This window comes from Xenopus tropicalis, chromosome 6, assembly GCF_000004195.4.
Source record: "Xenopus tropicalis strain Nigerian chromosome 6, UCB_Xtro_10.0, whole genome shotgun sequence".
Lineage (NCBI taxonomy): Eukaryota > Metazoa > Chordata > Amphibia > Anura > Pipidae > Xenopus > Xenopus tropicalis.
Genome location: NC_030682.2, coordinates 61,918,263 through 61,945,117, shown reverse-complemented (window position 1 = coordinate 61,945,117; position 26,855 = coordinate 61,918,263). Strand labels below are relative to the sequence as shown.

At 37.5% G+C, this 26,855-nt stretch overlaps 1 protein-coding gene across 1 annotated transcript in view; it reads right to left on the bottom strand.

The window, feature by feature from the left end:
- Nucleotides 1-2,483: 2,483 nt before the first annotated feature.
- The window catches only part of avl9 (AVL9 homolog (S. cerevisiase)), a 43,162-nt gene continuing 18,790 nt past the window's right edge, over nucleotides 2,484-26,855 (bottom strand). Inside the window, 14 exon segments of the mRNA NM_001079202.1 lie at nucleotides 2,484-3,132; nucleotides 4,333-4,421; nucleotides 5,735-5,788; nucleotides 7,161-7,278; nucleotides 8,640-8,859; nucleotides 10,713-10,847; nucleotides 15,902-16,410; nucleotides 16,694-16,763; nucleotides 17,090-17,128; nucleotides 19,211-19,251; nucleotides 19,872-19,938; nucleotides 20,582-20,671; nucleotides 24,018-24,089; nucleotides 24,711-24,796. Coding sequence (NP_001072670.1) covers nucleotides 3,026-3,132; nucleotides 4,333-4,421; nucleotides 5,735-5,788; nucleotides 7,161-7,278; nucleotides 8,640-8,859; nucleotides 10,713-10,847; nucleotides 15,902-16,410; nucleotides 16,694-16,763; nucleotides 17,090-17,128; nucleotides 19,211-19,251; nucleotides 19,872-19,938; nucleotides 20,582-20,671; nucleotides 24,018-24,089; nucleotides 24,711-24,796 — 1,697 coding nt within the window. The 3' untranslated portion in view covers nucleotides 2,484-3,025.

Sequence of the window (26,855 nt, the reverse complement as noted above, 5' to 3'; positions counted from 1 at the left end):
ACAAAAAGATTAGGAAAACAATTGCAAACAAAACCAGAAGAATATTCATCTTTTTTCACCACAAAACAAAAAAAGCAAAAACAACTAGAGCCCTAAAAATGAATAGCAGCTACCCCAAGTACCCAGAATGCTCTCTGTTTCAGAGGGTATGGTATATAACAGATCAGGGGTTAAGTGTGACTTAAGTCAATAAACCATACAAATCAAAAATTAGTTTCATTATACAAGTAAAAAGAACATTCTTAATTGGTTGCCATGGTCTATTGAAACAGTGCACATTTCACTAATATTTCTACATAACCCCTGTATGTTTTAACCAGGTCCAGACAGAGACTCAAAATAGGCCCTGCAGTACGCAGAGGCCCAAACAGCCCCCACCAGCCTAACAAAAAATGACTGCCTATAGCATCTCACAGCAGCCCCAGAACCAACAGATTGCCAGCCTTGGTCTTATATTAAGAATCCACTAAATGAGAGACTGATTTATTAAGAAAGCAAAACACATTCATTTTATTAAAAAAAAACTAGTGCACAATGGATCCCCAACTGATCTGTTCTTTTATTTTTACTAATTATTATATAGAATAAAATAGTTCCATTGGAGATTATTTCCATACATAAATTTATCATGCTGTGTAAAAAGTGTCATACTTGATGTGTTTGTGGAAACTGTGTGATACATATGAAGGCAGATTCTGGTAGCCTGCAGTATAACTGTCTCTAGTTGAAGTTCCCAAAATTGAACCTCAGCTCTTCCAGCAGTGCAAGTGGTTTCCTTGGGCCCTTACTAAACAGTCAGGGTTCAGTTACTATATAAGGAACAGCTTTAATACATGCTCTACTGGGGGTTCTAAGTATCAACATAAAAAATATTAACCCAGATGGTTTTTTTTCTAGAAAACTAATTTAATTAAAAGGGGACTCAGTGCATAATTATTTTTGGATAACAAATTTAAACAAAACAGCTTTAGAATATATATTAATTAAAAATATTCAGTATAAATTGGTACAACTGCAAGTTTATGTTTTATTAAAGGGGAGTACTGAATGTTGTATATGCGTGTATATATATATATATATACAAATAATTGTATATATGTTCACTAGGGTTCAGTTGGAGGGGTTCACCTTAATGGGCTTCAGTCAATTTTTAACCTATGTAACTATATATATATATATATATATATATATATATATATAGCATGAAATAATCCATGGCCGGCACACCCTTAAAATTCAAAAAAATTTTTTTATTGAAAACTCATTGTTTAAAAACCAACGTTTCGGTCCTCATTAGGACCTTTATCAAGGATAAAGGTCCTAATGAGGACCGAAACGTTGGTTTTTAAACAATGAGTTTTCAATAAAAAATTTTTTTTGAATTTTAAGGGTGTGCCGGCCATGGATTATTTCATGCTAAATACTCAGATTTTGGCTGTGCACCCCACAGAATACTAAAAGCCTTGGAGTGCAGACACCATCAGGACTGATATATATATATATATATATATATATATACATATACATATATATATATACATACACACATACACAAGAGCTATGAATATCCTGTAAATTCTATACTTCTAAATGGTGCTGCAGTGTCTGCATCACACCAAATGTGTAGGCAAATGCCTGAATTTTTGGTCCTATTTTGGTCAGAAGCGGAGAGCTTTCAGTTTCCCAAACTGTGTAGTTGTTTTATTCATCAAAGTTTCACTTCTGCGTTGCCTTTAAACTCAATACAAACTCAAATTTAGTTAAATCCGAATGTATGAAAAAATCCTCACATTTACCAAAATTCAGAACCAATCCTGTAATCAGTTCTTTTCTAAAGGACATAAAGCTATAATTTGTTAAATGTTTGGACTTCTAGGACTAGGCTAAAATCAGGTGTTTGAATGTTTCTATAAAGGTTAAATGGGAGCGAGTGCTGACCAAAGCTGTGACAATAATGTGATACCAAAAGTGCAAATTGATGGGCACATCCAGGGGCCTATCTTTATATATTGGGTGCCTATAGAATAAATCAACCTTTTTAAGAAAAAAATAAAACAGCTGCTGCAGAGTTCCTGTGGAAATCCAAGAATAGAGCTCGGGAAAAGAGGGGGAAAGAGGGGGTAAGCAGGCGCGATGTGACATGACGTGCTTGCTGTGCATGACATCTCTTCTGCCAACTAGGTGGCACATTTTGGCCTTGGGTGCCACTGGACCTAAATACAGCCTTAGGTACACTCAACAACTGTAACCTACATTATTTCTATATACCAATGCCAATAAACTAATGGCACCACTGGATTTCTGGCATAAGATTAGTATCATGAAATCATTTATTTATCTACCCAAAAGCCTGCATCTCTGTTTTGAAATTTATCATCTGTCAAGGAGGGGCATTCTGTTGCACACTCCCTTATAGACGGCATTGTTATTTGAGCACAAAACACCTAATGGCTGCCAGCAATAAACAAAACCTGCAAGTTGGATGGTGGTGGAAGAATAACTTTTTAATGACTTGCACAGCCTTGTGGTAACTGATGCCAGGAATTCCAGTCATCCACTAATTTAGAAACTTCAGTTTCAATTTCAAGGTATGCTAACTCAAACCCATGTGTTTGCTGTTTGCACCTTAGATATACATAATTTGGAATATAAAGTATGTGGAATATTTACAATATTTTTTTATTGTAAATCCGTTTGATAATGTTGGATAAGACATTTCTGCTGTATATATCTAAAGAGAAACATCACCTTATTAACCTTTGTTGCAGCTCTTTTTAAACTGATTCAAGTAAAAGATATGGCAGAATGTAAACTAACAATAAACATATATGTTCATCAGCTAGTGCTTCTAAGCCTTACGTTTTGAAACAAAAGCCGAGCATCTCTTCCAGTGTCAATGTATCCGATAAGGACAAAACTGGTCTTTATGGACCCTCAAGTGTCTCTATGGAAACGTGAGCTGCAACCATGAGGCACAACAAAAAATCACAATAAAAAGTCACAAAGCAAAAAGATCTTTTCAGATTTACTGCTTCTCATCCTGTGGTTCCAAGGCTGATGGCTGAGTAAATGTGGAGAACCATGAAGACATAGCAGATTTTGCACTGATTAGAGCTCCTCCTACAGACTGGCCTGCAAAAGTTGAGGAAAAATGAGAAAATGTTCTTAATATTAATTTAATTTAGTTACATCTGCAAAAGCATTATACATGTCACAGAGCTGAAATCTAGGTCAGTTATTATATTTGTACATGCTTCTACAATCTGATGCCCAGGCAAACTCTAGCTATAGAAGAACTACAGATCTCAGCATATCCATCAATGCTAGGAGATGGACTTCTACAGCAGGTAAAGCATTCCACGTTGCCTATACCTGGGCTGTCCAGCATTTATGAAACTAAAATGTACAGCCGATGGACCGTGTTGGCATGTTGCTGGCCCTCCGACAAACGTACCTGACTGATATTTAAATAAAATTCTGTCAAATATCCACTGAGCAGGTTTAAAAGAGCACATTGGCTCTTTGATATGGTCCTTGCCCCTATGTCCTGCATCCCCATCAATGGGATCAGATCGTATGATCCGAGGAACAAACAATCAGATCAATCCGACATCCCCCACCTCTAAGTTGGTATTTGGGGGAAAGATCTTCTTGTTTAGTGTATGGCCAGCTTTTCCCCCTCACTATCACCCCCTAAACAATTTATCTCTCTAAATGTGACTTGGTTGTGGGGTTGGTTTTTTTTTTAAAAAAAAATTGGGTAATTTATAAAGTTTACACGTTGCATATTTTATTTGCATACGGTTGTTTTTCTGATTTTTCCCCTAAATGGTTATATCTTGCACTGTGAATTGCATGTGAAATGTGCATTGCCCATAAAAATTTGGAAATGGCTTGTAAATGAGGTAAATGCCAAGGTGAAGCAGAGAATTTTTGCATATAACTTGGCAAACCCAAAAATTTTGGAGAAAGTTTAGTCAGTCACATGGCCCTACCGCACTTACTATTCTCTCAGGTTTCCTTGGAAATTACTAAAGAACACGTATTACACATATCTTTCTTTCTGTCCTACTCTCTCAACTTTTTTTTCCTCCCTTCTCTCTCCCATTTTTTTATTATTGTAACAAAAAAAAAAACATGCATCAAATCCCATTGCAAACAGTCCTCTAATAGAACCAATGCAAATGCTAAACTGCACCAGTGTAGTTGCCAATAGCAAGACTGAAAGGAATCTATGAGCAACTGCCCTGGTGCAATTTGGCACCTATTTTAGAAACCCATCCCCAGTAATTTTTAATACAAGGCAGAGCACCCATTCAGCGTATCTCTTACCTACAGCTTTTCCTGTCTGGACCATACTTCGGCTTGTTGTAACCACAGCGTTGCCTATCTTTTTTCCTCGGTCACTATTCTGTACAGAGCTAAAACAGATGCAGCATTAGGTCATGGTACAGGAGGGTTGGACAAGGTATAACTACTCATACTGTGCATTCAGATCGAAAACTCTGATAATGACAATAGTACCTGTATTATTTAGATGCAGGACAGACCATGAAAAACACTGGATGCTTATTTACAATCCTTACAATAAGGAGCAGATTTACTAAAACTCTTAACATTTCAAATTTTTTAAAAGTTATATAATTTAAACTCATTTCTACAAATGTCTAATGTTTACTAAAAAGTCTGAACTCGTGGGAAAAAAAAAAATCACAGAAAAGTCACGAAACTATGACTTTTTCGAACTGTTGCACCGAAACCTCTACTTAAATTGTCGCAACAAAAATACAGTGTTTAAAGTTTCAAAGCAAAGAATGATCCTCCAGGGAGGGAAAGGGATATCTGCCTTTGACTTCTACATGATCTTGACAAGTTTTAGCTGGTGAATTGTCAGATTCAGATTTTTAGCTCTTTTGTTGCATAGTAAATATCAAAAAAGTTGCGATTTTTGCACTTTAAAGGAACAGTAACACCAAAAAATGAATGTGTATAAAAGTAACTAAAATATAATGTGCTGCTGCCCTGCACTGGTAAAACTTGTGTGTTTACTTCAGAAAGTCTACTATAATTTATATAAATAAGCTGCTATGTAGCCATGGAGGCAGCCATTCAAAGGAGAAAAGGCACAGGCACATAGCAGATAAAAGATAAAACACCACTGTATTCTACAGAGCTTATCTGTTATCTGCTATGTAACCTGTGCCTTTTCTCCTTTTTTCCAGCTTGAATGGCTGCCCCCGTGGCTACACAGCAGCTTATTATATAAATTATAGTAGTGTTACTGTAGCAAACACACCAGTTTTACCAGTGCAGGGCAACAGTGCATTATATTTTTATTACTTTAAAGCTCTTTCATTTTTTGGTGTTACTGTTCCTTTAAGCACTATAAAATAAGAATAGAAAAAAAGGACATTAGTAAATGGTCCCCTAAGTGTAAACAATATTTGAATAAATGAAGGTATTCAACATGCCTCAAAAATAACCAGCAATGGGGTCCCATCACTAAAGAGTCTATGTTCTAATTAATATGTAAATAACAGCGAGGGGACTAGCCAACCAGCTAGTGAACACAGTGTTTTGTAAGTAACCAATATAGATCATTCTGTATACAATCAAAAATAAAAACACACCCAAAAAATAAAGAAGCAAGGAAAAAAATATAATTAGTGGCAGCTTATATCAATCACTATCAAAAAAGTCAAGCAATACATTTCTAGAGTAAAAAGATACTCACTGTGAAAGTCTCAACCTTACATCAGCTACGCTGTAATGACCTTGGAATGGGTGGCTGAAAAACAGAAAAAAATCTTTGATAACAGACACCACAATACAGTAATGCTTACCAAGCCAAACTTATGCTTTTTAAGTCAGTCCTTCTTTATGTTTGTTAATATAAAACTATTATAAGCTTTTGTGCAGAAAAATTAAAGTTCTGAAAAGGGACAGTTTTCTCCCTTTCACTTCCAATAAAACAGTTAAGAGGTTGTGGAATAAGTAGAAAGGTTTAAGAAACTTCTACACTAACTTGGATACCTGGAAGCGCTTTTGAACACATTCAGTTTTGTAGCAAATTCAGATAATGGTGTATTAATAGTATTACCTAGGTAAACATAAGAGCAAATATACACAAATAAAGGCGGCCATACACACACTGATATTCTGTATGATAATAAAGTGCATGTATGGTGGGAGACGAGGCGACCAATATTGCTATAAGCCGAGGATATCGTTGTCTCGTAGATGGGCCAAGACTGAAAATTTGATCAGGCACTTTTGAAGGCGCCCAACATCAGTTACTGCTGAATCGTCAGATGGGGTTAAGAATTCCTTTTTATCTGAATATCTGACAATTTAACTCTTAAAGGGGATGTAAAGGCAAAAATAAAATTGCACCTAATGCTTCTCCACCTAAAAAGAAGCATATTTGCAATATACGTTGGTTAGAACATCTACATCCCCTTTAACTTCAGTAGAGCAGAAGAATAATCTCTCCGATGACCAATGGTCGTCCGAAAGATCGTAATTGTAGCATGTATGGCCACCTTAAGGTGCAAAGTGATTTTTTTTTTTTTTTTTGCTTACAAACTATGTGGGGAATATAAACGATGATCTTATGATTGTTACTTGGCTAGTAAACAATATCAACCACTCAGCAGGTAGCATTTACTGGTCAGCTGTTTTTATTGCCATGCCTAGAAGGCTAGGGTGCCAAAGGCAAGCCTCCCACCCCTGATCACCCCAAACCCACCCTCCCCCTCATTACAGCAGATCGTATCCACCCCCCTATCCTGCCTGATTTGCACATTGAATCCTCCTGCAGAGAGATAATGCTGCATTACTCAGTGGGGATATTAGGTAAGATGGACCTTACAGAAGGGAACAAAACTAGGGAAGGCAGACAGAAGAAGGACATGCCCAGCACCCCCACTGTTGTGCCTTTAACCCGGTATATGCCTTTCCAAGTTTTTTGCCTGCGATTAATTTTTATCATTTTACTCCGGAAATGTAAGATTATTTCTTACTTGCAAAACCAATACATTTTTGTGATTAAGTGGTGATTATATACAATGTAAGGTGAGAAAAATAAAATGCGAAAACTGCAGCTGCAGCTGGAGAGCAGTGTTTTAAAGTGCATTAAAGTGTCAGTATTGTTTTCTTACCAAGGATTTACCTCCGCTAGAGCGGGGTGCTTGTTGCTGTTCCACACCCTATAACTGTGCGTACTTTTCCATGCCCCAATGAAGGCAGACCCATAATCTGAAACCATTTTTTCATTATCTAGAAAAAAATTTTGAGCAAAAACATATTTATACATTTTCTACATTGCATTTACAGGACAATTACAAAAATATACACAGAGCAGGCTATTTAGATGAGGTGGCTTGGGGTGGGGGGGGGCTCTAGATGAGTTTAAAGGTTTTGATGGTGTCATTTTTAATTATAACATTCACCGTGTGCCTTGCATATAATTCATTCTAACATTTAAAATTTAATTTCCTATTTTATTTTTTTTTGCTATTTAATAATGGTGTATGGGCAGCCATCTAAGTGCAGTATGCATGATTCTGAGCTTGCAGAAACATCCAATACAGCATTATGCCAGTCCACCTCTGCCTCAGATATTCAATTCCTATCTTCATGTTGTACAGAACAGAGCATTTCTGTCTCCTATTCTCCTACTATGTGCTATTCCCATATCTTCCAAGAAGTGGCACATGGATGAATTTTCAGCAGTGCAGACCACCAAATTTTGATATGTAGGATGCTGAAACCTTCTCCATTATTCAGGAACCTGCTGCTGGAAATGTAAGGGGGGTTTCTAGGGTATATATGCTGTCTCTCACTGTATTTAATACATTTGGGCTGTCAATGCCCTCTGCCTCTTACTTAATAATGTCAATAATGCAGTGCCATGTATGGCATAATGTCATAACTGTCAATTCTCCTTGTGCATCAGCCACAGCACTTTTTATGTGATATTATTAGAAATGGTGACAGACAAACAAGGGCACTGCTCTACTGAACGTCAGAAAATCTTCTTTTAAAAATTAACCGTTCTAGGGTACTTTCTGCAAAATGTTTAGTCTCCATCATCTTGCCTGTTGGCAAGCATCACCTGTGCCGTCCTTGGCAGATGCAGTGATTTCTGTACTGTATATGTGCATACCTTCAGTCAGCCTAAGGGATGTCTGGGTACAGGCAAGAAAATAGAGGCTACACACCAGGTTAGTGATTAAAGTCACTTGTGTGTCCTTAACATATTGGAACCCTTCAGTAGTTTTTGCTTTCATTCCCGTTCAAGAAAAATAAACAGACCATATTACTTGCATACATTTTTAATCCCTGTATTTTAGTGTGATTGGCAAAGATTCTATTCTAGTTAGCCAATAAAGGTCTCACTTGTATGATGGCGGCAGGGAAGCTGCCTCTCTGAGGACTGTCAAGCAACGAAGCAGAAGTTAACACTACTGCCATAACAGTAAGAAACTTTCTAAAACCTGATGAATAACCCCACAGCATACATGTTTAGTTTGATAAATTAAATGCATGCATGAAAATGTTTTATTTATCTTCTTTATATTAATCTTAATATTCAGATTAGTGACTTCTTTTTTAGATGTACTGAAGTCAAAAATTACCTGGCTGTACACTGGCAGAAAGCAATGAATGGAGATAGAGTGCAAACTGTGCTCTGATCCATTCATCTCCTCCCTCCCAGCCTGTTCCATCAAGAAACACGTCATCTCTGTTTTCCATTACATGCTTAACCAGATGGTCAGTAAATCGAAGATCGGCTGTTGTTGGGTTAAGGATCTTCCTCAGTTCGGGATCATGAACCTGGATTCGGGCTTCTTCTACCTGAGTAATAAAGAAGCCAGAAAGTATAGTATTACACTGAAGTACAAGGAAGTCAAGTCGTTTTTATTAGGGAAAAATTATATTAAGAGAATTAACGATTTTTAATATAAGTGTTATTAAACTGACACTAAATAACATCGTTATCACAGAACACAGTCCCTGCCCTGAAGAGCTTACAATGTATTAGGAGCAGGAGACAAAAAATAGCAAAGTCCGGAGGGGAAGAGAATAGGTGCATATAGACAAGCATATATACAAGCACACTAGCTGAGGTACCACATTTTTATATCTTTAGACCATAAAAGGGGAACTCCGGCTTCCAAACCAAAATTTTTGAAAGAGCCCCATACAACAAAGAAATCCCTAATATACCAATAACTGTAAACTGTTCATTCAAAAAGTAAGAATAAATACCATTCTTATATGGTGAAATCCAGCTGCAAAACAGTTCTTCTCTTTATGCATCATTTGGAAACCTAAAAACTTCCCCACATCTTACAGACAGCATACAAGAACTACATAACCCACAATACATTGCACTGTGATGTTCCTTTGCTTATTGACATCACGTGTGCAGGGAATTGTGGGATTCGGAGGATGCAGGCTAAAGTCAGGCTGAGGACCGTCGACTACTGTTACATTTTTTTGACTCTCAAAGTAGATCAGACAGATTAGCATGAGTACAGGGGGCCAGGCTTAGGTAACTGTTCCAAAACATATTATTACAATAAAAATCATGAAAAAGCTGCATATTTTTTAATTGCTGTATAATGCAAAGTTGCTTGAAATTACGTTACTTTTGTGTTTTGTTCCCCTTTAAATGAGGAACTGTTTTGTATAACAGTTGCACTGCTGAGTAGTTCTCCAATACTATAAAATGCTGCAATGTCATCAGTCAGTTAAGGTAGGCTGGCCTCTACACAGTATTGCCTGGGAAACCAACTAAATTTACAGTCCAATGGACAGTATAATCAAGTTCGGAACTATGGAATGGTCATTGATTACTGTTTGTTTAGAAAACATCTTTTGCCCTTCCTTAAAGAGCCCATGAATCTATTTGGAATAAACAAACTTAGCACCATTGAAACCTCTAGGCACATATTTTGTTGTTTGTGGTGCTGGTTCTGATTTGTGAGATAATTTAGTTTTGTCCACAAAAAATAGAAGCCAGGTGCCCAAGATATACAGGGCCATTGCATTAAGAGGCCCAGTCTTTTTTGAACCCCAAGTAGTTGATGACCTATTTGGGGATGAGAGGACAGTCCCTGAGAAGTGTTGCTAAATTTGGTCATGTTATATCTGAACAAATTAAGTACACACAAAGCCACAAGTGTCCAATCTTTAATCTCTATCTCTAAAGCTATATATCATCAATTTCGTTATCCATAAACACAAAGTACAAAAAATTTAAAAAAATAAGCATATGCTAAATAGGATTTGGAAGGGTTAATGGTACAGCATAAAGTGTAAAATTTTTCGCTGCATGCTTCACGCGCGCCAACATCTAACCCTTCCAAATCCTAATTATCATATGCTAATAAGGATTCAGGTTCGGTTTGTTATTCGGCCCTGAAATCATTTTTAAAAAATTTGCATTATTTGTATAAAGTTAAGGCTACAGGAGATGGCCTTCTGGATAATGGATCACATACCTGTACTACTGCCCAGGTATAAGGCCAGTTATCTTAAATAATACATGTCCATGGGTCAGACAATATTGAAAAAATGTCATATAATATGCATATGGAAAGAATGGAGAATCAATAAAATCACATGGAATGCCACACGCACCATACAGGCCTATAGTTAAATGGTGCTTGGATACATAAAATAGCCAAAGCAATTGCTCCCACCTCAACAATGGCATCACTTAGGTGTTTCTGCTGTCTGAAGAGAATATTCGTAGCTCCAGCTACAAAGCCACGTACACTGACATCAGAGAGGAGGTGGTGCTGTTGCAGTGCCATGTATGGCAAGCACAGGTAGCCCTAGGATAAGAGAGAGCAGGTTAAGAGCAGAATGCACAGAACATAACATTAGCTGTATCGGTGCTACACACAATGCTACAAAATACAATAATTTCTCACAATCACATGTTTTACATTACACTTCAGTATCTATTAGACTGGCATTAGGGACCATAAAATATGCCAGATCTAGAGTTTTTAATAAAACATTTATATATATATTTATGTTTTAGAATTATTCTGGCCTGGAATAAATCCGATCAGATGTAACTGCTGATTATATACTGGAAATGCGCAGTGCTGTGTTGAAACGCTTTTAGTCTCACAGACAAAATGTAAAAATTTTAAGTACCCACTCTCCCTTTCTCTCCTCCTTATGATTTTTCCATTCTCATTTAACATTTTTTTCTTTACCTTTCTTTTATGCTCTTATCTTAGACTAGATTTTTTTATTCTGTTCTTCCCTTCTCTTCTACTCCTTGCCTTTCAGATTTATTCTTCTCTCCCATTCCATTTCCTCTTGCATACCTTCAATTTCCATTTCTCACTCCATTTCTATTACTTTCTCATAGTTTACTCTGTTCTGTTTTGCCCTCAATTTACAGTGAGGTTGCGGAATGCCCTTCCTAGTGATGTTATGATGGCAGATTCTGTTAATCGCTATAAGAGAGGCCTGGATGAGTTCTTGAACAAGCATAGTATCCAAAGCTATTGTGATACTAATATCTACGGTTAGTATGGATGTTGGTATATATGGTTTATGTATGTGAGTGTATAGATAGGTCAGTATGGGTCTGTATGTGAGGGTATAGATAGGTCAGAATGGGTCTGTATGTGAGGGTATAGATAGGTCAGTATGGGTCTGTATGTGAGTGGATAGATAGGTCAGTATGGGTCTGTATGTGAGTGTATAGATAGGTCAGTATGGGTCTGTATGTGAGTGTATAGATAGGTCAGTATGGGTCTGTATGTGAGGGTATAGATAGGTCAGTATGGGTTTATGTATGTGAGTGTATAGATAGGTCAGTATGGGTTTATGTATGTGAGTGTATAGATGGGTCAGTATGGGTCTGTATGTGAGTGTATAGATAGGTCAGTATGGGTCTGTATGTGAGTGTATAGATAGGTCAGTATGGGTCTGTATGTGAGTGTATAGATAGGTCAGTATGGGTCTGTATGTGAGTGTATAGATGGGTCAGTATGGGTTTATGTATGTGAGTGTATAGATAGGTCAGTATGGGTCTGTATGTGAGGGTATAGATAGGTCAGTATGGGTCTATGTATGTGAGTGTATAGATGGGTCAGTATGGGTCTGTATGTGAGTGTATAGATAGGTCAGTATGGGTCTGTATGTGAGTGTATAGATAGGTCAGTATGGGTTTATGTATGTGAGTGTATAGATAGGTCAGTATGGGTCTGTATGTGAGTGTATAGATAGGCCAGTATGGGTTTATGTATGTGAGTGTATAGATAGGTCAGTATGGGTTTATGTATGTGAGTGTATAGATAGGTCAGTATGGGTTTATGTATGTGAGTGTATAGATAGGTCAGTATGGGTCTGTATGTGAGTGTATAGATAGGCCAGTATGGGTTTATGTATGTGAGTGTATAGATAGGTCAGTATGGGTTTATGTATGTGAGTGTATAGATGGGTCAGTATGGGTCTGTATGTGAGTGTATAGATAGGTCAGTATGGGTCTGTATGCGAGGGTATAGATAGGTCAGTATGGGTCTGTATGTGAGTGTATAGATAGGTCAGTATGGGTCTGTATGCGAGGGTATAGATAGGTCAGTATGGGTCTGTATGCGAGTGTATAGATAGGTCAGTATGGGTTTATGTATGCAAGTGTATAGATAGGTCAGTATGGGTTTATGTATGTGAGTGTATAGATAGGTCAGTATGGGTCTGTATGTGAGTGTATAGATAGGTCAGTATGGGTCTGTATGCGAGGGTATAGATAGGTCAGTATGGGTCTGTATGCGAGTGTATAGATAGGTCAGTATGGGTTTATGTATGCGAGTGTATAGATAGGTCAGTATGGGTTTATGTATGCGAGTGTATAGATAGGTCAGTATGGGTTTATGTATGTGAGTGTATAGATAGGTCAGTATGGGTCTGTATGTGAGTGTATAGATAGGTCAGTATGGGTTTATGTATGTGAGTGTATAGATGGGTCAGTATGGGTCTGTATGTGAGTGTATAGATAGGTCAGTATGGGTCTGTATGTGAGTGTATAGATAGGTCAGTATGGATTTATGTATGCGAGTGTATAGATAGGTCAGTATGGGTTTGTGTATGTGAGTGTATAGATAGGTCAGTATGGGTCTGTATGTGAGTATATAGATAGGTCAGTATGGGTTTATGTATGTGAGTGTATACATAGGTCAGTATGGGTTTATGTATGTGAGTGTATAGATAGGTCAGTATGGGTTTATGTATGTGAGTGTATAAATAGGTCAGTATGGGTTTATGTATGTGAGTGTATAGATAGGTCAGTATGGGTTTATGTATGTAAGTGTATAGATAGGTCAGTATGGGTTTATGTATGTAAGTGTATAGATAGGTTAGTATAGGTTTGTGTGTGCTGGGTTTACTTGGAAGGGTTGATCTTGATGGACTCTTTTTTCAACCATATGTTACTATATAACTAAGTAACTTATGCATTACATATATGAGTAGTGCATAAACCCAGGTGAAAATTTTATGGCAAGTCCCATGCAGCTCAATTACTATAACTGGGATGTGGCTAAAGAAAACAGTAGAGAGAAAAGTAAACAGTAAGTTTAGCAACTGCTTTCTCCTTTGGTCCCCACTGAAGTAAACATGTGTAAGTACGCTCCACTGTACCCCTAGTGGGGGAACCCCACACAGCTTGAGTAACACTGCAATAAGTAGAACATTTTCTACCGCTTGTCCTCCTCGTGTGTATATTGTAAGATTGTACAGCATAGCGAATTCTTGTTGCATAAGATATTATAAATACATACATACAGTGGTGTGAAAAACTATTTGCCCCCTTCCTGGTTTCTTATTCTTTTGCATGTTTGTCACACAAAATGTTTCTGATCATCAAACACATTTAACTATTAGTCAAAGATAACACAAGTAAACACAAATGCAGTTTTTAAATGAGGGTTTTTATTATTTAGGGAGAAAAAAAATCCAAACCTACATGGCCCTGTGTGAAAAAGTAATTGCCCCCTGAACCTAATAACTGGTTGGGCCACCCTTAGCAGCAATAACTGCAATCAAGTGTTTGCGATAACTTGCAACGAGTCTTTTACAGCGCTCTGGAGGAATTTTGGCCCACTCATCTTTGCAGAATTGTTGTAATTCAGCTTTATTTGAGGGTTTTCTAGCATGAACCGCCTTTTTAAGGTCATTCCACAACATCTCAATAGGATTCAGGTCAGGACGTTGACTAGGCCACTCCAAAGTCTTCATTTTGTTTTTCTTCAGCCATTCAGAGGTGGATTTGCTGGTGTGTTTTGGGTCATTGTCCTGCTGCAGCACCCAAGATCGCTTCAGCTTGAGTTGACGAACAGATGGCCGGACATTCTCCTTCAGGATTTTTTGGTAGACAGTAGAATTCATGGTTCCATCTATCACAGCAAGCCTTCCAGGTCCTGAAGCAGCAAAACAACCCCAGACCATCACACTACCACCACCATATTTTACTGTTGGTATGATGTTCTTTTTCTGAAATGCTGTGTTACTTTTACGCCAGATGTAACGGGACACGCACCTTCCAAAAAGTTCAACTTTTGTCTCGTCGGTCCACAAGGTATTTTCCCAAAAGTCTTGGATGTTTTTTAGCAAAATTGAGATGAGCCTTAATGTTCTTTTTGCTTAAAAGTGGTTTGCGCCTTGGAAATCTGCCATGCAGGCCGTTTTTGCACAGTCTCTTTCCTATGGTGGAGTCGTGAACACTGACCTTAATTGAGGCAAGTGAGGCCTGCAGTTCTTTAGATGTTGTCCTGGGGTCTTTTGTGGCCTCTCGGATGAGTTGTCTCTGCGCTCTTGGGGTAATTTTGGTCGGCCGGCCACTCCTGGGAAGGTACACCACTGTTCCATGTTTTTGCCATTTGTGGATAATGGCTCTCACTGTGGTTCGCTGGAGTCCCAAAGCTTTAGAAATGGCTTTATAACCTTTACCAGACTGATAGATCTCAATTACTTTTGTTCTCATTTGTTCCTGAATTTCTTTGGATCTTGGCATGATGTCTAGCTTTTGAGGTGATTTTGGTCTACTTCTCTGTGTCAGGTAGCTCCTATTTAAGTGATTTCTTGATTGAAACAGGTGTGGCAGTAATCAGGCCTGGGGGTGACTACAGAAAGAAAACTCAGGTGTGATAAACCACAGTTAAGTTATTTTTTAACAAGGGGGGCAATCACTTTTTCACACAGGGCCATGTAGATTTGGAGTTTTTTTCTCCCTTAATAACGTAAACCTTCATTTAAAAACTGCATTTTGTGTTCAATTATGTTATCTTTGACTAATAGTTAACGGTTTTTGATGAGCAGAAACATATAAGTGTGACAAACATGCAAAAGAATAAGAAATCAGGAAGGGGGCAAATAGTTTTTCACACCACTGTACATGCATACATAATGTACTGTTTAACTACACTATTAAAGGCTGCGTGTTTGCTGCAGAAACCCTACTATAGTTTATATAAACATGACCGTGGGGGTAGCCATTCAAGCTCTGTAATAGAACAGTGGAGTTCTACAGAGCTAATCTGTTATTTCCTATGTAACCTGGTCCTTTTCTCCTTTTTTCCCAGCTTGAAAAGCTGCCCCCAGAGCTACACAGCAGCTTTGTTTAAATACAGTAGTATTTCTGAAGCAAACACCATTTTTACCAGTGTAGAGCAACCACAAATAATAAAAAATGAAGACCAATTGCTAATTTTCTCAGAATATCACTTTCTACATCATACTAAAAGTTAACTTAAAGGTGAACAGTCCCTTTAATGAAAGGGAACATATAATTTCTGTGGGCTGCTGTACAAATTTAGACACAAAAAATGCATTCATGATAGTTATTATTTTTGCATCTCAGATAACTGACCTTAGTAAAAATAGCCAAGGGCATTCCATACTGGTCTTCTTCTAATCCAGATATAAGACCTGGAATGTATACAGACTGTCCTGTGTTTGACTGTGGCTGAACTGTTATGGGAGCACTGCCCGAGCTGATTGTATCCGTAGGAAGCAAGTCTGGGTGCTCTGGTGCTGTACTCCAAATTACCTCCTCATCCCTTGATATACATTCCTCCAGTATGCTAGGATCCAAAGTTTCCCAGTCACTCTCAACAGACTCTGGAGACGTATGTGAGGGAGGCTTCAGTTTTTCAATACTGCCATTAGTGTCAGCCTCATGCTCACAAAGTAATGTGTCTATCTTGCTATTCTCTGTATTCCTATTGGGTCCTTGGTTTTCTTGTTTAGCATTTAACCCTGAGGCAGCCAAAGAAGTACAGTCGTCTGAATATGTAACTAAAGGATATTCTATGTCTTCTGACATGCTCTTCCGTGGCCTGTACTGGGAACTGTCTGTAAGACCATGCTCAATCATACCTAGATAAAATAAAACAAAAAAAATATGTTTATTGACATAAAATAAAGATTGACTATGAATAAACCTGAGGTTTCCATAGACGAAAAAAATTATTATTATTATTAGTAGTAGTATATATTATATTGAACACATGGACTGCACCAGATTTCCTTCAAACTGCCCTGGTGCACGGTAAAGAACGACCAGCAATCAGAGAACTCAAGAAACATATTTTGTATTATGTGAACATGTATGTTAGGAATGTCAGTTTGGGGGTCTAAGTTATTTAACACAGCATCTTACCTGGAAAGAGAGATAAGACAGTCATCAGTGCACCCACCAATCTATTCACTGGGGAAACATAAAACAGAACCTGTAACAGTAACAAATCAGGATTATTAACCAGTAATGCTTTATGTTAAGAGATGCATATGCAGGTCTAACAGACAACCAGACCAGGAACATTTTAAAATACTTTCAAAATGTAATTAATAACCAATTTGAGATAATAATCTAGTTAAAAAAGTAAACTACTTTTACTACTATTACTGGGATAAATTACTGTTTCTACTAGCTCAAGATCTTTTCTGCTACCAATCTAGCATATGGATTTGTTGAGATGTTCCTGAGAAGGAAATGACACTTCAGGGTGAAGTAATACATTGCCAATGCAAGTTTATTATCTTGACAATTTCTTACCTTTTTCTCCAGCAGAATTAGTTTAAACAAAATTAGAATCTATAAAAAAAAAAAAAAAAGCAAATAATGGGGTAAATATAGAACACCACCATCCCTATGAAAATTACGCAGTTAAAACAGAACATGCTTTTTTACATCAAAGTGCTTTAAATTTCCATGTAGCATGGCTGCCACTTAAATTTGTCCATCAAGTTAAACCTTTTACTTAGGTAAATCTTACCTAACTTTAAATGATAAGAGGGCAAAAAACTTCTCAGATCAGTACTGCACTAACTGTATAGGTATCTGTAGTCTTGTATTTCATACTTGTATTTGTTTTCTTTTCTGTACATTGTTTCCTTTAAGCAGAAGTCACGTTTCTATAACAGTGTGTTTGATATGAGTAAGTTCTATTGAACAGGGTCCTTTTTAGCTCTTGTATCCATAATTATTATATATTTATGTATAAAACGCATGTTTAGCTTAATGGAGAGACCATTCCCAGTGTACAACTTTGCTTTAGAAGTTATGGCTGGACAGAAGAAAATGTTCCAATGTGAATAGGAACATTTTTTTCCAACCTGTTTCCTTTTTCAGGTAAGTATTTTTTCCAGGACTTGGCTGCCTATATCAGCAATTATAGCATTAACATAAGCTTTGTTTTGTTTAACAAAGATGCATGCTGACAATTTTGTCAATTTACATCAACCATAATGCATAATGCTATGCTGTCAGCAGTAATATAATATAACATTAACAAAAAATACTTTAGCAATTTGTCTCTCACCAGAAAGTAGTTTGAAAGCAAGACTAAAGGAGAAAGTAATATTTTTTGGAGGATTTAATAATAAAGGATGCAAAATTTGCCCAGGTCTAGTAGCCCATAGCAACCAGTAAGGGGTAGTAAATGCTACCTGCTGACTGGTTGCTATCGGTTATTAGAGTAGTAGCCTTACAAACAGCCCTATTTATGTCATGATTTGCATTTATTATTTATGAATGGATGGACAAATCTGCGACAAAACTCCCTTGTTGCGTGCGACTAAACTCCCCGATATGACATCCCACCGGCGAAAATGTAAATCGCCGGTGAGATGGCATAAGCAGCGGCACGATTTGCGGAAATCACCAAAGTTGCCTCCGCGTATTCTATCCGACCGGCGATTTACATTTTCGCCGATGGGATGTCATATCGGGGAGATTAGTCGCCCGCAACAAAGGAGATTTGTCACAGGCGACTAATCTCCCCGTGTACCAGAGCCCTAATAACAACTTTTGCTGACCCCCCCTCCCCCAAAGATATGAACCGAATATTTTACAGATGCTCTAATTGTTGCACCCTTGTGCTATTTATTAATAAAACATTATCAGTAAAATTATTTTTTTAAATGAGTTAGTGTATTTGTATTGCAGTCTTGGTCAAAGAGAGGTTAATTATTATCTGACACCTTCTTATTCACATATTCATTTTTTTCCATTGTTTTTCCAGTAACTAAAAGATTAGATAAGATCATTCAGCAATAGTTGGATGGTATAATACCTCTTCTTTAAAAATGGTAATTTCTTAATTACAAGGAGGAATTATTTATGCACGATTCATTGTATCACTGACATTTAACATAGTGGTTTTGTTTGAAAAAAAGAGACACATACATCCACTTCCACCTTTTTATCTAAGTGAAACCTGCTTAACTGCACTTAAGGGGCACTTTTGATAGCAATGGATGGCACAGTGCTCATTCATTACTAATACTGATAAGTTCCTTATGGTTATAGAAACATGTGAGCAGGACCAGAACCATGGGGAAGGCAGACAAAGCACTTTCCTTGGGCAGTAGGCTAAGTAGTACTGCCATGGGCACGGGGCCAAGTGTTATTGCCTTGAGCATTAATGATACTTGGTCTGGCTCTGCAGGTCAGAATAACTTAAGAATAAATTGTGTTTTCCCTTTTAAAACATCAGACCAAATCAGAGCACGGTTAAAACCTCTTGGTCAATATAGTAGAAAGCACAGCAAAAAAATAATTATTGTGGGCTCTCCCTCACAAAAATATCTAATGCTTAAATGTATAACTTTTTAGGGTACATGTATATACAATGCAGCTATTTCACTGAATTAATGACTGTAAAAAATTAGTCACCTTGTGCCTGAAATGAAGGACTAGGTCTCTTGGAGATAAACCTAAAAATACATAAAATACAATTTAGTTAGTTTCTGAAAACAAAAATTAAAAGTCTGCAACAGAGTAGAGTATGGCATACACAGGCAGCATAGGGCAGGCAGAGTATGGCACACACAGGCAGGGTAGGGAAGGCAGAGTATGGCAGGTTTTTGCTGTACTACCACCATTAATATGGCTATGGTCATGCGAAAACATGGGTGTGGTTTCAAGTGGGTGTGGTTTTAAAAAGGGGAGTGGTCAAAACTAGCTTCCAAAAATTCCGGCCCTCGGTACCACAGAAGTTGGACAGCACTGATATAGACAGTAATATTTTGAAACAAACTGTTTTGGGAATATATCTAGTTAATGGCTTAAATTATATAGATTATTTGTATGTATACTGGCTGACACACTTATATTTTTATTTAAACTTCAGCATTACTTTTTAGAGTATCCCCTTTATGAATTCACATTTATGATGACAATTCATTATTTAGGCTTATGCCACACATGGTGTTTTCTGCACTCCATGCAGATATTTTCAGTATGGACACTACACAGACAATCTTTTAATGGTGTACTCTATAGTATAGAGAGCCTGCATATTTCTGAGATGACAGATAAACTGGATTTTATGTACCAAGATAAAGCTGTGATCCTTCTATTGCACTTCCTCCTAACGAGCCATTCATGTGTTCATAAAGTTCCTAAAACACAAAATATAAACACATGTTCGTAAAAACCATTCCTTTACTAATCAGAAACAAAGAAACTTGAGATAACAACATAAGGAGAGCAGCAAAAGCATTTCTGTAACATGACCATTATATGGGATGTTACGATTATATACTGAATTTTTTAGCTTTGGAAAAGATTCCTACACTGGAAAGAGAAGAGTTATGGTTGGACAATTTATATATGTGTAATAGAGAAAAACCTATGGATGCATAGATGGCCAAAGGGACATTAAGGAATTTTTTGCATGTCTCCTCCCAGGAAGTAAAGTCTGTAAGGCATGTAAATACCTTATAAAAATATATATATTTGTCCAAGCCATTAATAGATTCTGCCATTGCAACATCACCCAGTAAGCTATTATAAAACCTTGCAGCGCTCACAGTTAACCATGTTTTTTCTGCTTAAAATGAACGTTCAGTTTCTCATGTCTACTTTAGTGGCCACTTATTCTTCTCTATGTATAAAAAAAAAAAAAGATTCCTTACTATTTGTCTATAATGTCCTCTAGCGTTTACATTACCTTTGACAGTCTTGCTGTAATCATCTTGATATTATGTGTTTCCCATTTCTTACACATACTGAAACTTTAAATGTTCAGTTTATGCACCATACCTTAAGAATTGAGATTTGGGAGAAATCTTTTTCTTCAAAATATGCATGAGTAATCAGTTGGAGTTTTGCTTGAAGAAGACCATAGAGAGGCTTGACAAGACAAATATAAATAAAAAAATGTTAAACAGGAAACTATTTAAAAATAAAAATAATAAAGAAAAAAAAAACTGGGGTGGGGTGGTTCACCTTAAAGTTAACTTTTAGTATGTTATAGAACTGCCTATTCTAAGCAACTTTTCAATTGGTCTTCGTGATTTATTTCTTATAGTTTTTGATCTGTCATTTTCTTCAACTCTTTGCAGATTTCGAATGGGGGTCACTGACCCCAGCTGCCAGAAAACTATTGCTTTGTGAGGCTGCAGTTTTATTTTTATTGTTACTTTTAATTATTTGTTTTCTTTATTCAGATCGTCTCCTATTCATTTACCATCCTCTCATTCAAACTGCTCCCTGGTCGCTAAGGTAATTTTGACCCTAGCAACCAGATAACTGCCGAAACTCCAAACTGCAGAGCTACTGAACAAAAGCTAAGATAACTAAAACACTACAAATAATAAAAAATGAAGACCAATTGCAAATTGTCTCAGAATATTACTCTCTACATCATATTAAAAGTTAACTCAAAGGTGGACAACCCCTTTAAGAATTTATCAGAACTGACAAATGTTTTAACAAGCTTAAAGTTTTCCACGAATAAATGTATTTGTATCCCCTTGTTCTGTAAAGTGCTGCAGAAGATAATGGCTTTATATAAATAATAATAATAATCATGGAGAGAGCTGGCAAGGTGAGTGCTTGTAAGTGAAACTCCATATTATCACTGACATCCTAGGAGACTCACAGTAATAAGCTACATATTAATGTTGATGAGTATTGTTTTTAATACATTATTATACTGTAAAATGTTATCTTCAATCTAATGTTTTGTCATCTCTCTCTCTCATATACACAACATTGCTTTTCCTCCTATTCTCAAATCTGCCACAAGGTGGTGCACATATACATAATGAACAGTGCAGATGATTTCTGAGATATTTTTCACCTACTAGGGGTGAAGAGTGTCTGAAGCGTATTTTAGCTGGCAGAGAAACAAGTAAAAAAAAACCTATGCCATTTCCTACTAATATAAATTGAAACTGCCAGACACAAGGCTAAAGCAGAGTAGAAGGCATAGGTCTGTACCAGTGATAAATAACCCTCTATTTACTTCCATAACAGTTACATAGTTGCATGGTTTACACATTTTATATGGCTCTGAATTATTAGACTTTATCTGTGTTATTAAACCAGTGGCTCTGTGGCTAATTTTCAGTCCAGTTCTCCAATTTAGTCAAATCTCTCTGCAAAGTTGAAACATCCTGCATGGAACTTATATTCCTGTACAATTTATCTGGACTGGAGCAAGGGGTAGTGAGAAAAGTCATGCGCATTGGGTAATGGTGGGGGGGGGGGGGGCTACTATGACCCTAGGCTCTCACTGTGGCCCTGCTCATCAGAGTAACAGCATCGGCTAGTTTCGAGGGTAGAGGAGATGCATGGTACAGGGTGACAGTGACAGCAGAGGTTAACGAAGAGAGACTGAGAGGAGTTGCTGAGCAGGAAATGGAGGATGTTTGGGGCTTGCTTGGGCACCATTCTGTGTTAGCCCAGCTTGGCTTAGCTCTGAAATTTAGTATGAGCAAAAACAAAGGCAGTACTTACAAATGCCAACCTCAAGGTCATTAAAAAAGGGCCAAGGACAGACTCCTGCGTTACTCTACTAACAACACTAGTCCAATTAGAAAATGTTCCTAGTTTTAACTTCATAATTGCATTATTGTTAGTTTTTGTTTAAAGGGTCATATACCATACATTTTTACAATGCACTAAACCATGTAAAATAATGTAAAATAGACGTAAGTGCTTTTATTTTAATACCTTTGGGTTCCGATATGTCCATAACTGCTTGAAAACTGTGCTTTACCCAGACCTTTTGCCAGATTCCGGTTTAGACTCTTCAGTATGAGGCTGGGGAAGCCGGCCCTGATAGACTTCATTAACATAGCAGCAGCTACTTAAAGTGAAGTGAATATGCATAATTGGGCGGGGCTTTGCAATGTCACAGGCAGTCCATTCCTGCTCTGCTCGCTCCTCTCCCCCCCCCCCAGCAGCAGCACAAGCAGAGAGACACAGAAGGAGGAAACTGGGAGGGGTTTCCCTGCTGCTGCTGAGTAAAGCCTGTCAGTCAGTGCTGTGACCACTTCCTGTGAGAGACTAAAGCAACACTCCCATGTCTCATTTTGCTCTGGCTTCTGATTAGACAGGTTGCGTATGCAGCTCTCATATAATGACAGTTTCTGCATCATTTCACATTTTGAGGGAGGATGAATATTATAACTGAATATGAACTTTATATAAAATGTCTCCTTTAATGAATGAGGTAATATTAGCATTTTGTGTAAATTTATTGTAAAAAAAAAAAAATAATTATTTAAAGGGGATGTCTCCCTCACTTTTTTTTTTTTTTTTTTTTGGTTTTAGCACCAGTACACAGCCCCCACCCTAATCATGTCACTGACACGTTGTCCAACTTTTCTGTGCCCCCACAGCATTTCCAGAACTACAGAGTTGCTCAGCAGTGTTGGCCACCAATTATAGCTATGCAACTTCTGTTCCCAACATCCATCTTGCTAATTAGAAAGCAGCTGCATGCATATTGGAGGCCAACTGGGCTACTGTGCATGTTCCTAGTTGAGATCCATACTGGAAGTCACATGACCAAAAATGGTCAAGGACAACATATCAAATGTTAAAACTGACAAATGACTGAAATGTTGTCCCAATCTTGCCCGATATAGGATTTCAACTGCTCAGCAGTTCTATATTGAAAGCAGAAGGTTTCTTTCCAGACCATCTGACTTGTTATTAGTGCACAGTTCAAAAGCCAGTATCTGTAATGGTATGGGATGTACTGGGGCACATGGCATGGGGTGCTTCTAGCTATGCACCCAAACTCTTATTACAGAGCCATGCTGTTGTAAAGCATACAGAATGTGGCATTTTCTTTTTGAAACAAACTAGACCTTCCCTGAAAAAGACATTGTTTGGATGGCAGCATAAGTTGCTCCAAAACCTGTATATATTCCTTTAGCATTAATAGTGCCATCCCAAATTACCCATGCCATGTGCACCAATGCACCGCCATGCCATTACGAATGCTGGCTTTTGAACTTTGTGCCTATGACAAGCCGGATTGTCTGGAGAGAAACCTTCTGCAAAATGTTTAAAGAAATATTTGCCTGCTTTATGATGGAATTTAAGGAATGCAAGGATGACTTTTAGCTTAAAGGAAAAAAAAACGGCAAAATTTTAAGAATAAACATCATGGGTCCATTCAGCTTTTCATATTCTTCCACAGCCTGCACTTGCTTAAAAATGTACAAAACCAGTATCTTACCAGTTGGCTCAGTACGCAAACACTTTTCTGTACTGTTTCTCTGGTAACATCAGCTTGACGCACTTTTAAGGCCTGCAAAACATAACCAGCATTTTTTAGCAACCTTCTAGACACACGTTGAGTAGAAAATCTTAAATATATTAAACATATAAAAAAAACAATGCATTAATATACTTCATGTGTGGTGACTTGAAAAGACACCTATGTTCAGGCTACAGGCCAAGTAGAAAATAATAGTAACTTAGCATTAGTAAATGAGCGCCATTTTAATACTAAACACAACTTTGAAGAACCTTTAATGAACAGATAAACAGGCATTGTCTAGCCTTAATTCTGCCCAGGAATTGCTTGTACCATATCTCCCTACTGTGGTCCAAACACAGCTCCCATTTTTAAATTACTTCTTTTTCATTTTAAAAAATTAATTTTAATTAGTAAGTCCATCCAGACATGAGACAGCTCATATAGGACACTTGTCTTCTTTGTGTAGGGTTGGCAGTGGCCCCGCAAAATAAAACCTTTGTTAAAAGAATAACACGAGGGGAGGGTCTAAGGTGTTGCCAACCCTGCCCAGTTTATCATAGGGGGAAACTGCTATGATGCAACCAGGGGAGAGGGTGATATTACTGAGGAAATCTTTTGAATTACATTGAGCCTGAAAATAATGTAAATGTACAGTGTGAAAAACAATACCTTAGCTTCAATCTGTCTGTAACATGAAACACCATAAACTGTTTTCTGGTCTCCACATCTCGGTGGAAGATGAAAAAACACTGTGTCTGGAAAGAATAATAACATTAAAGGAGTAATTGAAATGAAACAGAAGCTGCAATAACAATAAAATTAACAAGATATGTCCCGATTTTAATTAAATCACGCTTCATCATTCAGTTCTACTTGCTATTTTGATTCAGCAGAGACTTAGAGGCCTTATTAATTAAAAACTGGTATCTAGAAAACTTAAGCAATTAAAACATGAAGAAACCTAAATGCAGCAAAATCACATTCTACCATCATTTTTAATGAGTCTAGCAACTTTCAAAAAAATTCGAAAAACTCGAATCGAAAATTTGAAGAAATTGCCCATTGCCATTGACTTTAATATTGCCAAGAGCACAAAAAACTATTGTGGAAAAAACTCAAATTTGAATGCTGATGAACCTGCCCCTCAATTAACTATGAAGGGCAAAATTATTTTCACACACAGTTTGGGAATCTGCACATTGTAAATGATGTACATGATATACAAGAACTTTTCAGTTTTTGGATTTAGAGTAAGACTACATTGTTCGATTGTTAATATATATTCTCAGATGGCAAAGTTGCATTTGCAGGTCTGTTAGAGTATAGCACCTGGAGTATTCTGATGGACATTTAAGACACTGCTGAACCCACCAAGGATAGCTGAAATGAGAAGGAAAGTAATTTTGGCATTTTACTGCCAATAGATTCACCACATCAGTGCCACCTAGAACACTATATTTATTCTGCAGAAAGCTTTACCATATCTGAGTAAAGAGCCCTAGAAGTTTCTTCCGTTTATTTAAGCATGTGCTGCTTCTGCAGAGAGTTTTTAGCGAAGACAGCCCCCTGGGCAATGAGCCAGGGGGGCTGTCATGTTGGCCCTGTGATGCGATCATCGCAGAGCCGCCCCCCAAGTAGCAGACATGATCGCATCACGTCTGCTGCTACGTCTTCACTTCCTCCTTCATGTTCCCCCCCCCCCCAAGCGCCGGGCCGGATGAAGACTGAAGCAGGAGGACCAGGACTGCGATCCCTGCTTCAGGACAGGTAAGGTGGGTTTATTTTTGCACATACACACACTCACTTACATACATTTACACACACTTACAGCAGAAAATTTAGCAGTTTTTTTGGGGGGGGGTTTATTTTGCACACTTATATACATTAATATACACACTGTCACACAACGTTTACACATGTACACACATGTATACACAAACACTTTTTTTTAAAAAATTTTTTTTACCACTTTGTTTTTAGTTTCTTTTCCCTAAAAACTGTATATTTTGACAGCGTGACTATTGGATCAGATATTCTGACCACTAATTACACTGTTGTGTGATTATTTTGTCATTTCACTAATTTGCACAATTTTTGTGGTTTTATTGCATTTTTATTCCTGTATTAGTATTCCTGATCTGTTTTTAGTATAGCTTTGCCATGTGTGTTTGGTGTAGAAAAATAACTTTACCTATTTTGAATTCATCAGAATGTGTACTTTCCAAAAATATATGGTTTTCTGGGGGTCTCTGTATAGTTAGGGGGGGTTACGGCACATAATGCGCTGTCAGGTGGCTCTGTGTGCAAAAGCTGAGTTGGCAGGCGAGAAATCCATATGCGTTATTTTCATTTTGGGGTCAGTACATACTTTGGTATATCTATGCATATTGGGCATCAAACTGTTCACTAGACCTTAGGTGTTTCTATTTGGGGTGATTGGCCTTTGAACGGAATAAGTTGTGTGAGATAAATGCGGCAAATTGCTAAATTTTTAGGCGATTTTCTGAAATGTCATAAAAACCACTAACTTTAGGAAAGCTTTGCAGATTGGTACTTTGGTGTAGAAAGGATTCTTTACCGATGTTGGATTTGTCAGAATGTGTACTCTCCAAAACTATATGGTTTTCTGGGGATCTCTGTATAGTTAGGGGGTGTTACGGCACATAATACGCTGACAGGGTGCTCTGTATGCAAAAGCTGAGTTGGCCAGCAAGAAATCCTTATGAGCTATTTTAATTTTGGGGTCAGTACATACCACAGACTTTGGTATATCTTTGGCATCAAACTGTTCAGTAAACCTTAGGTGTTTCTATT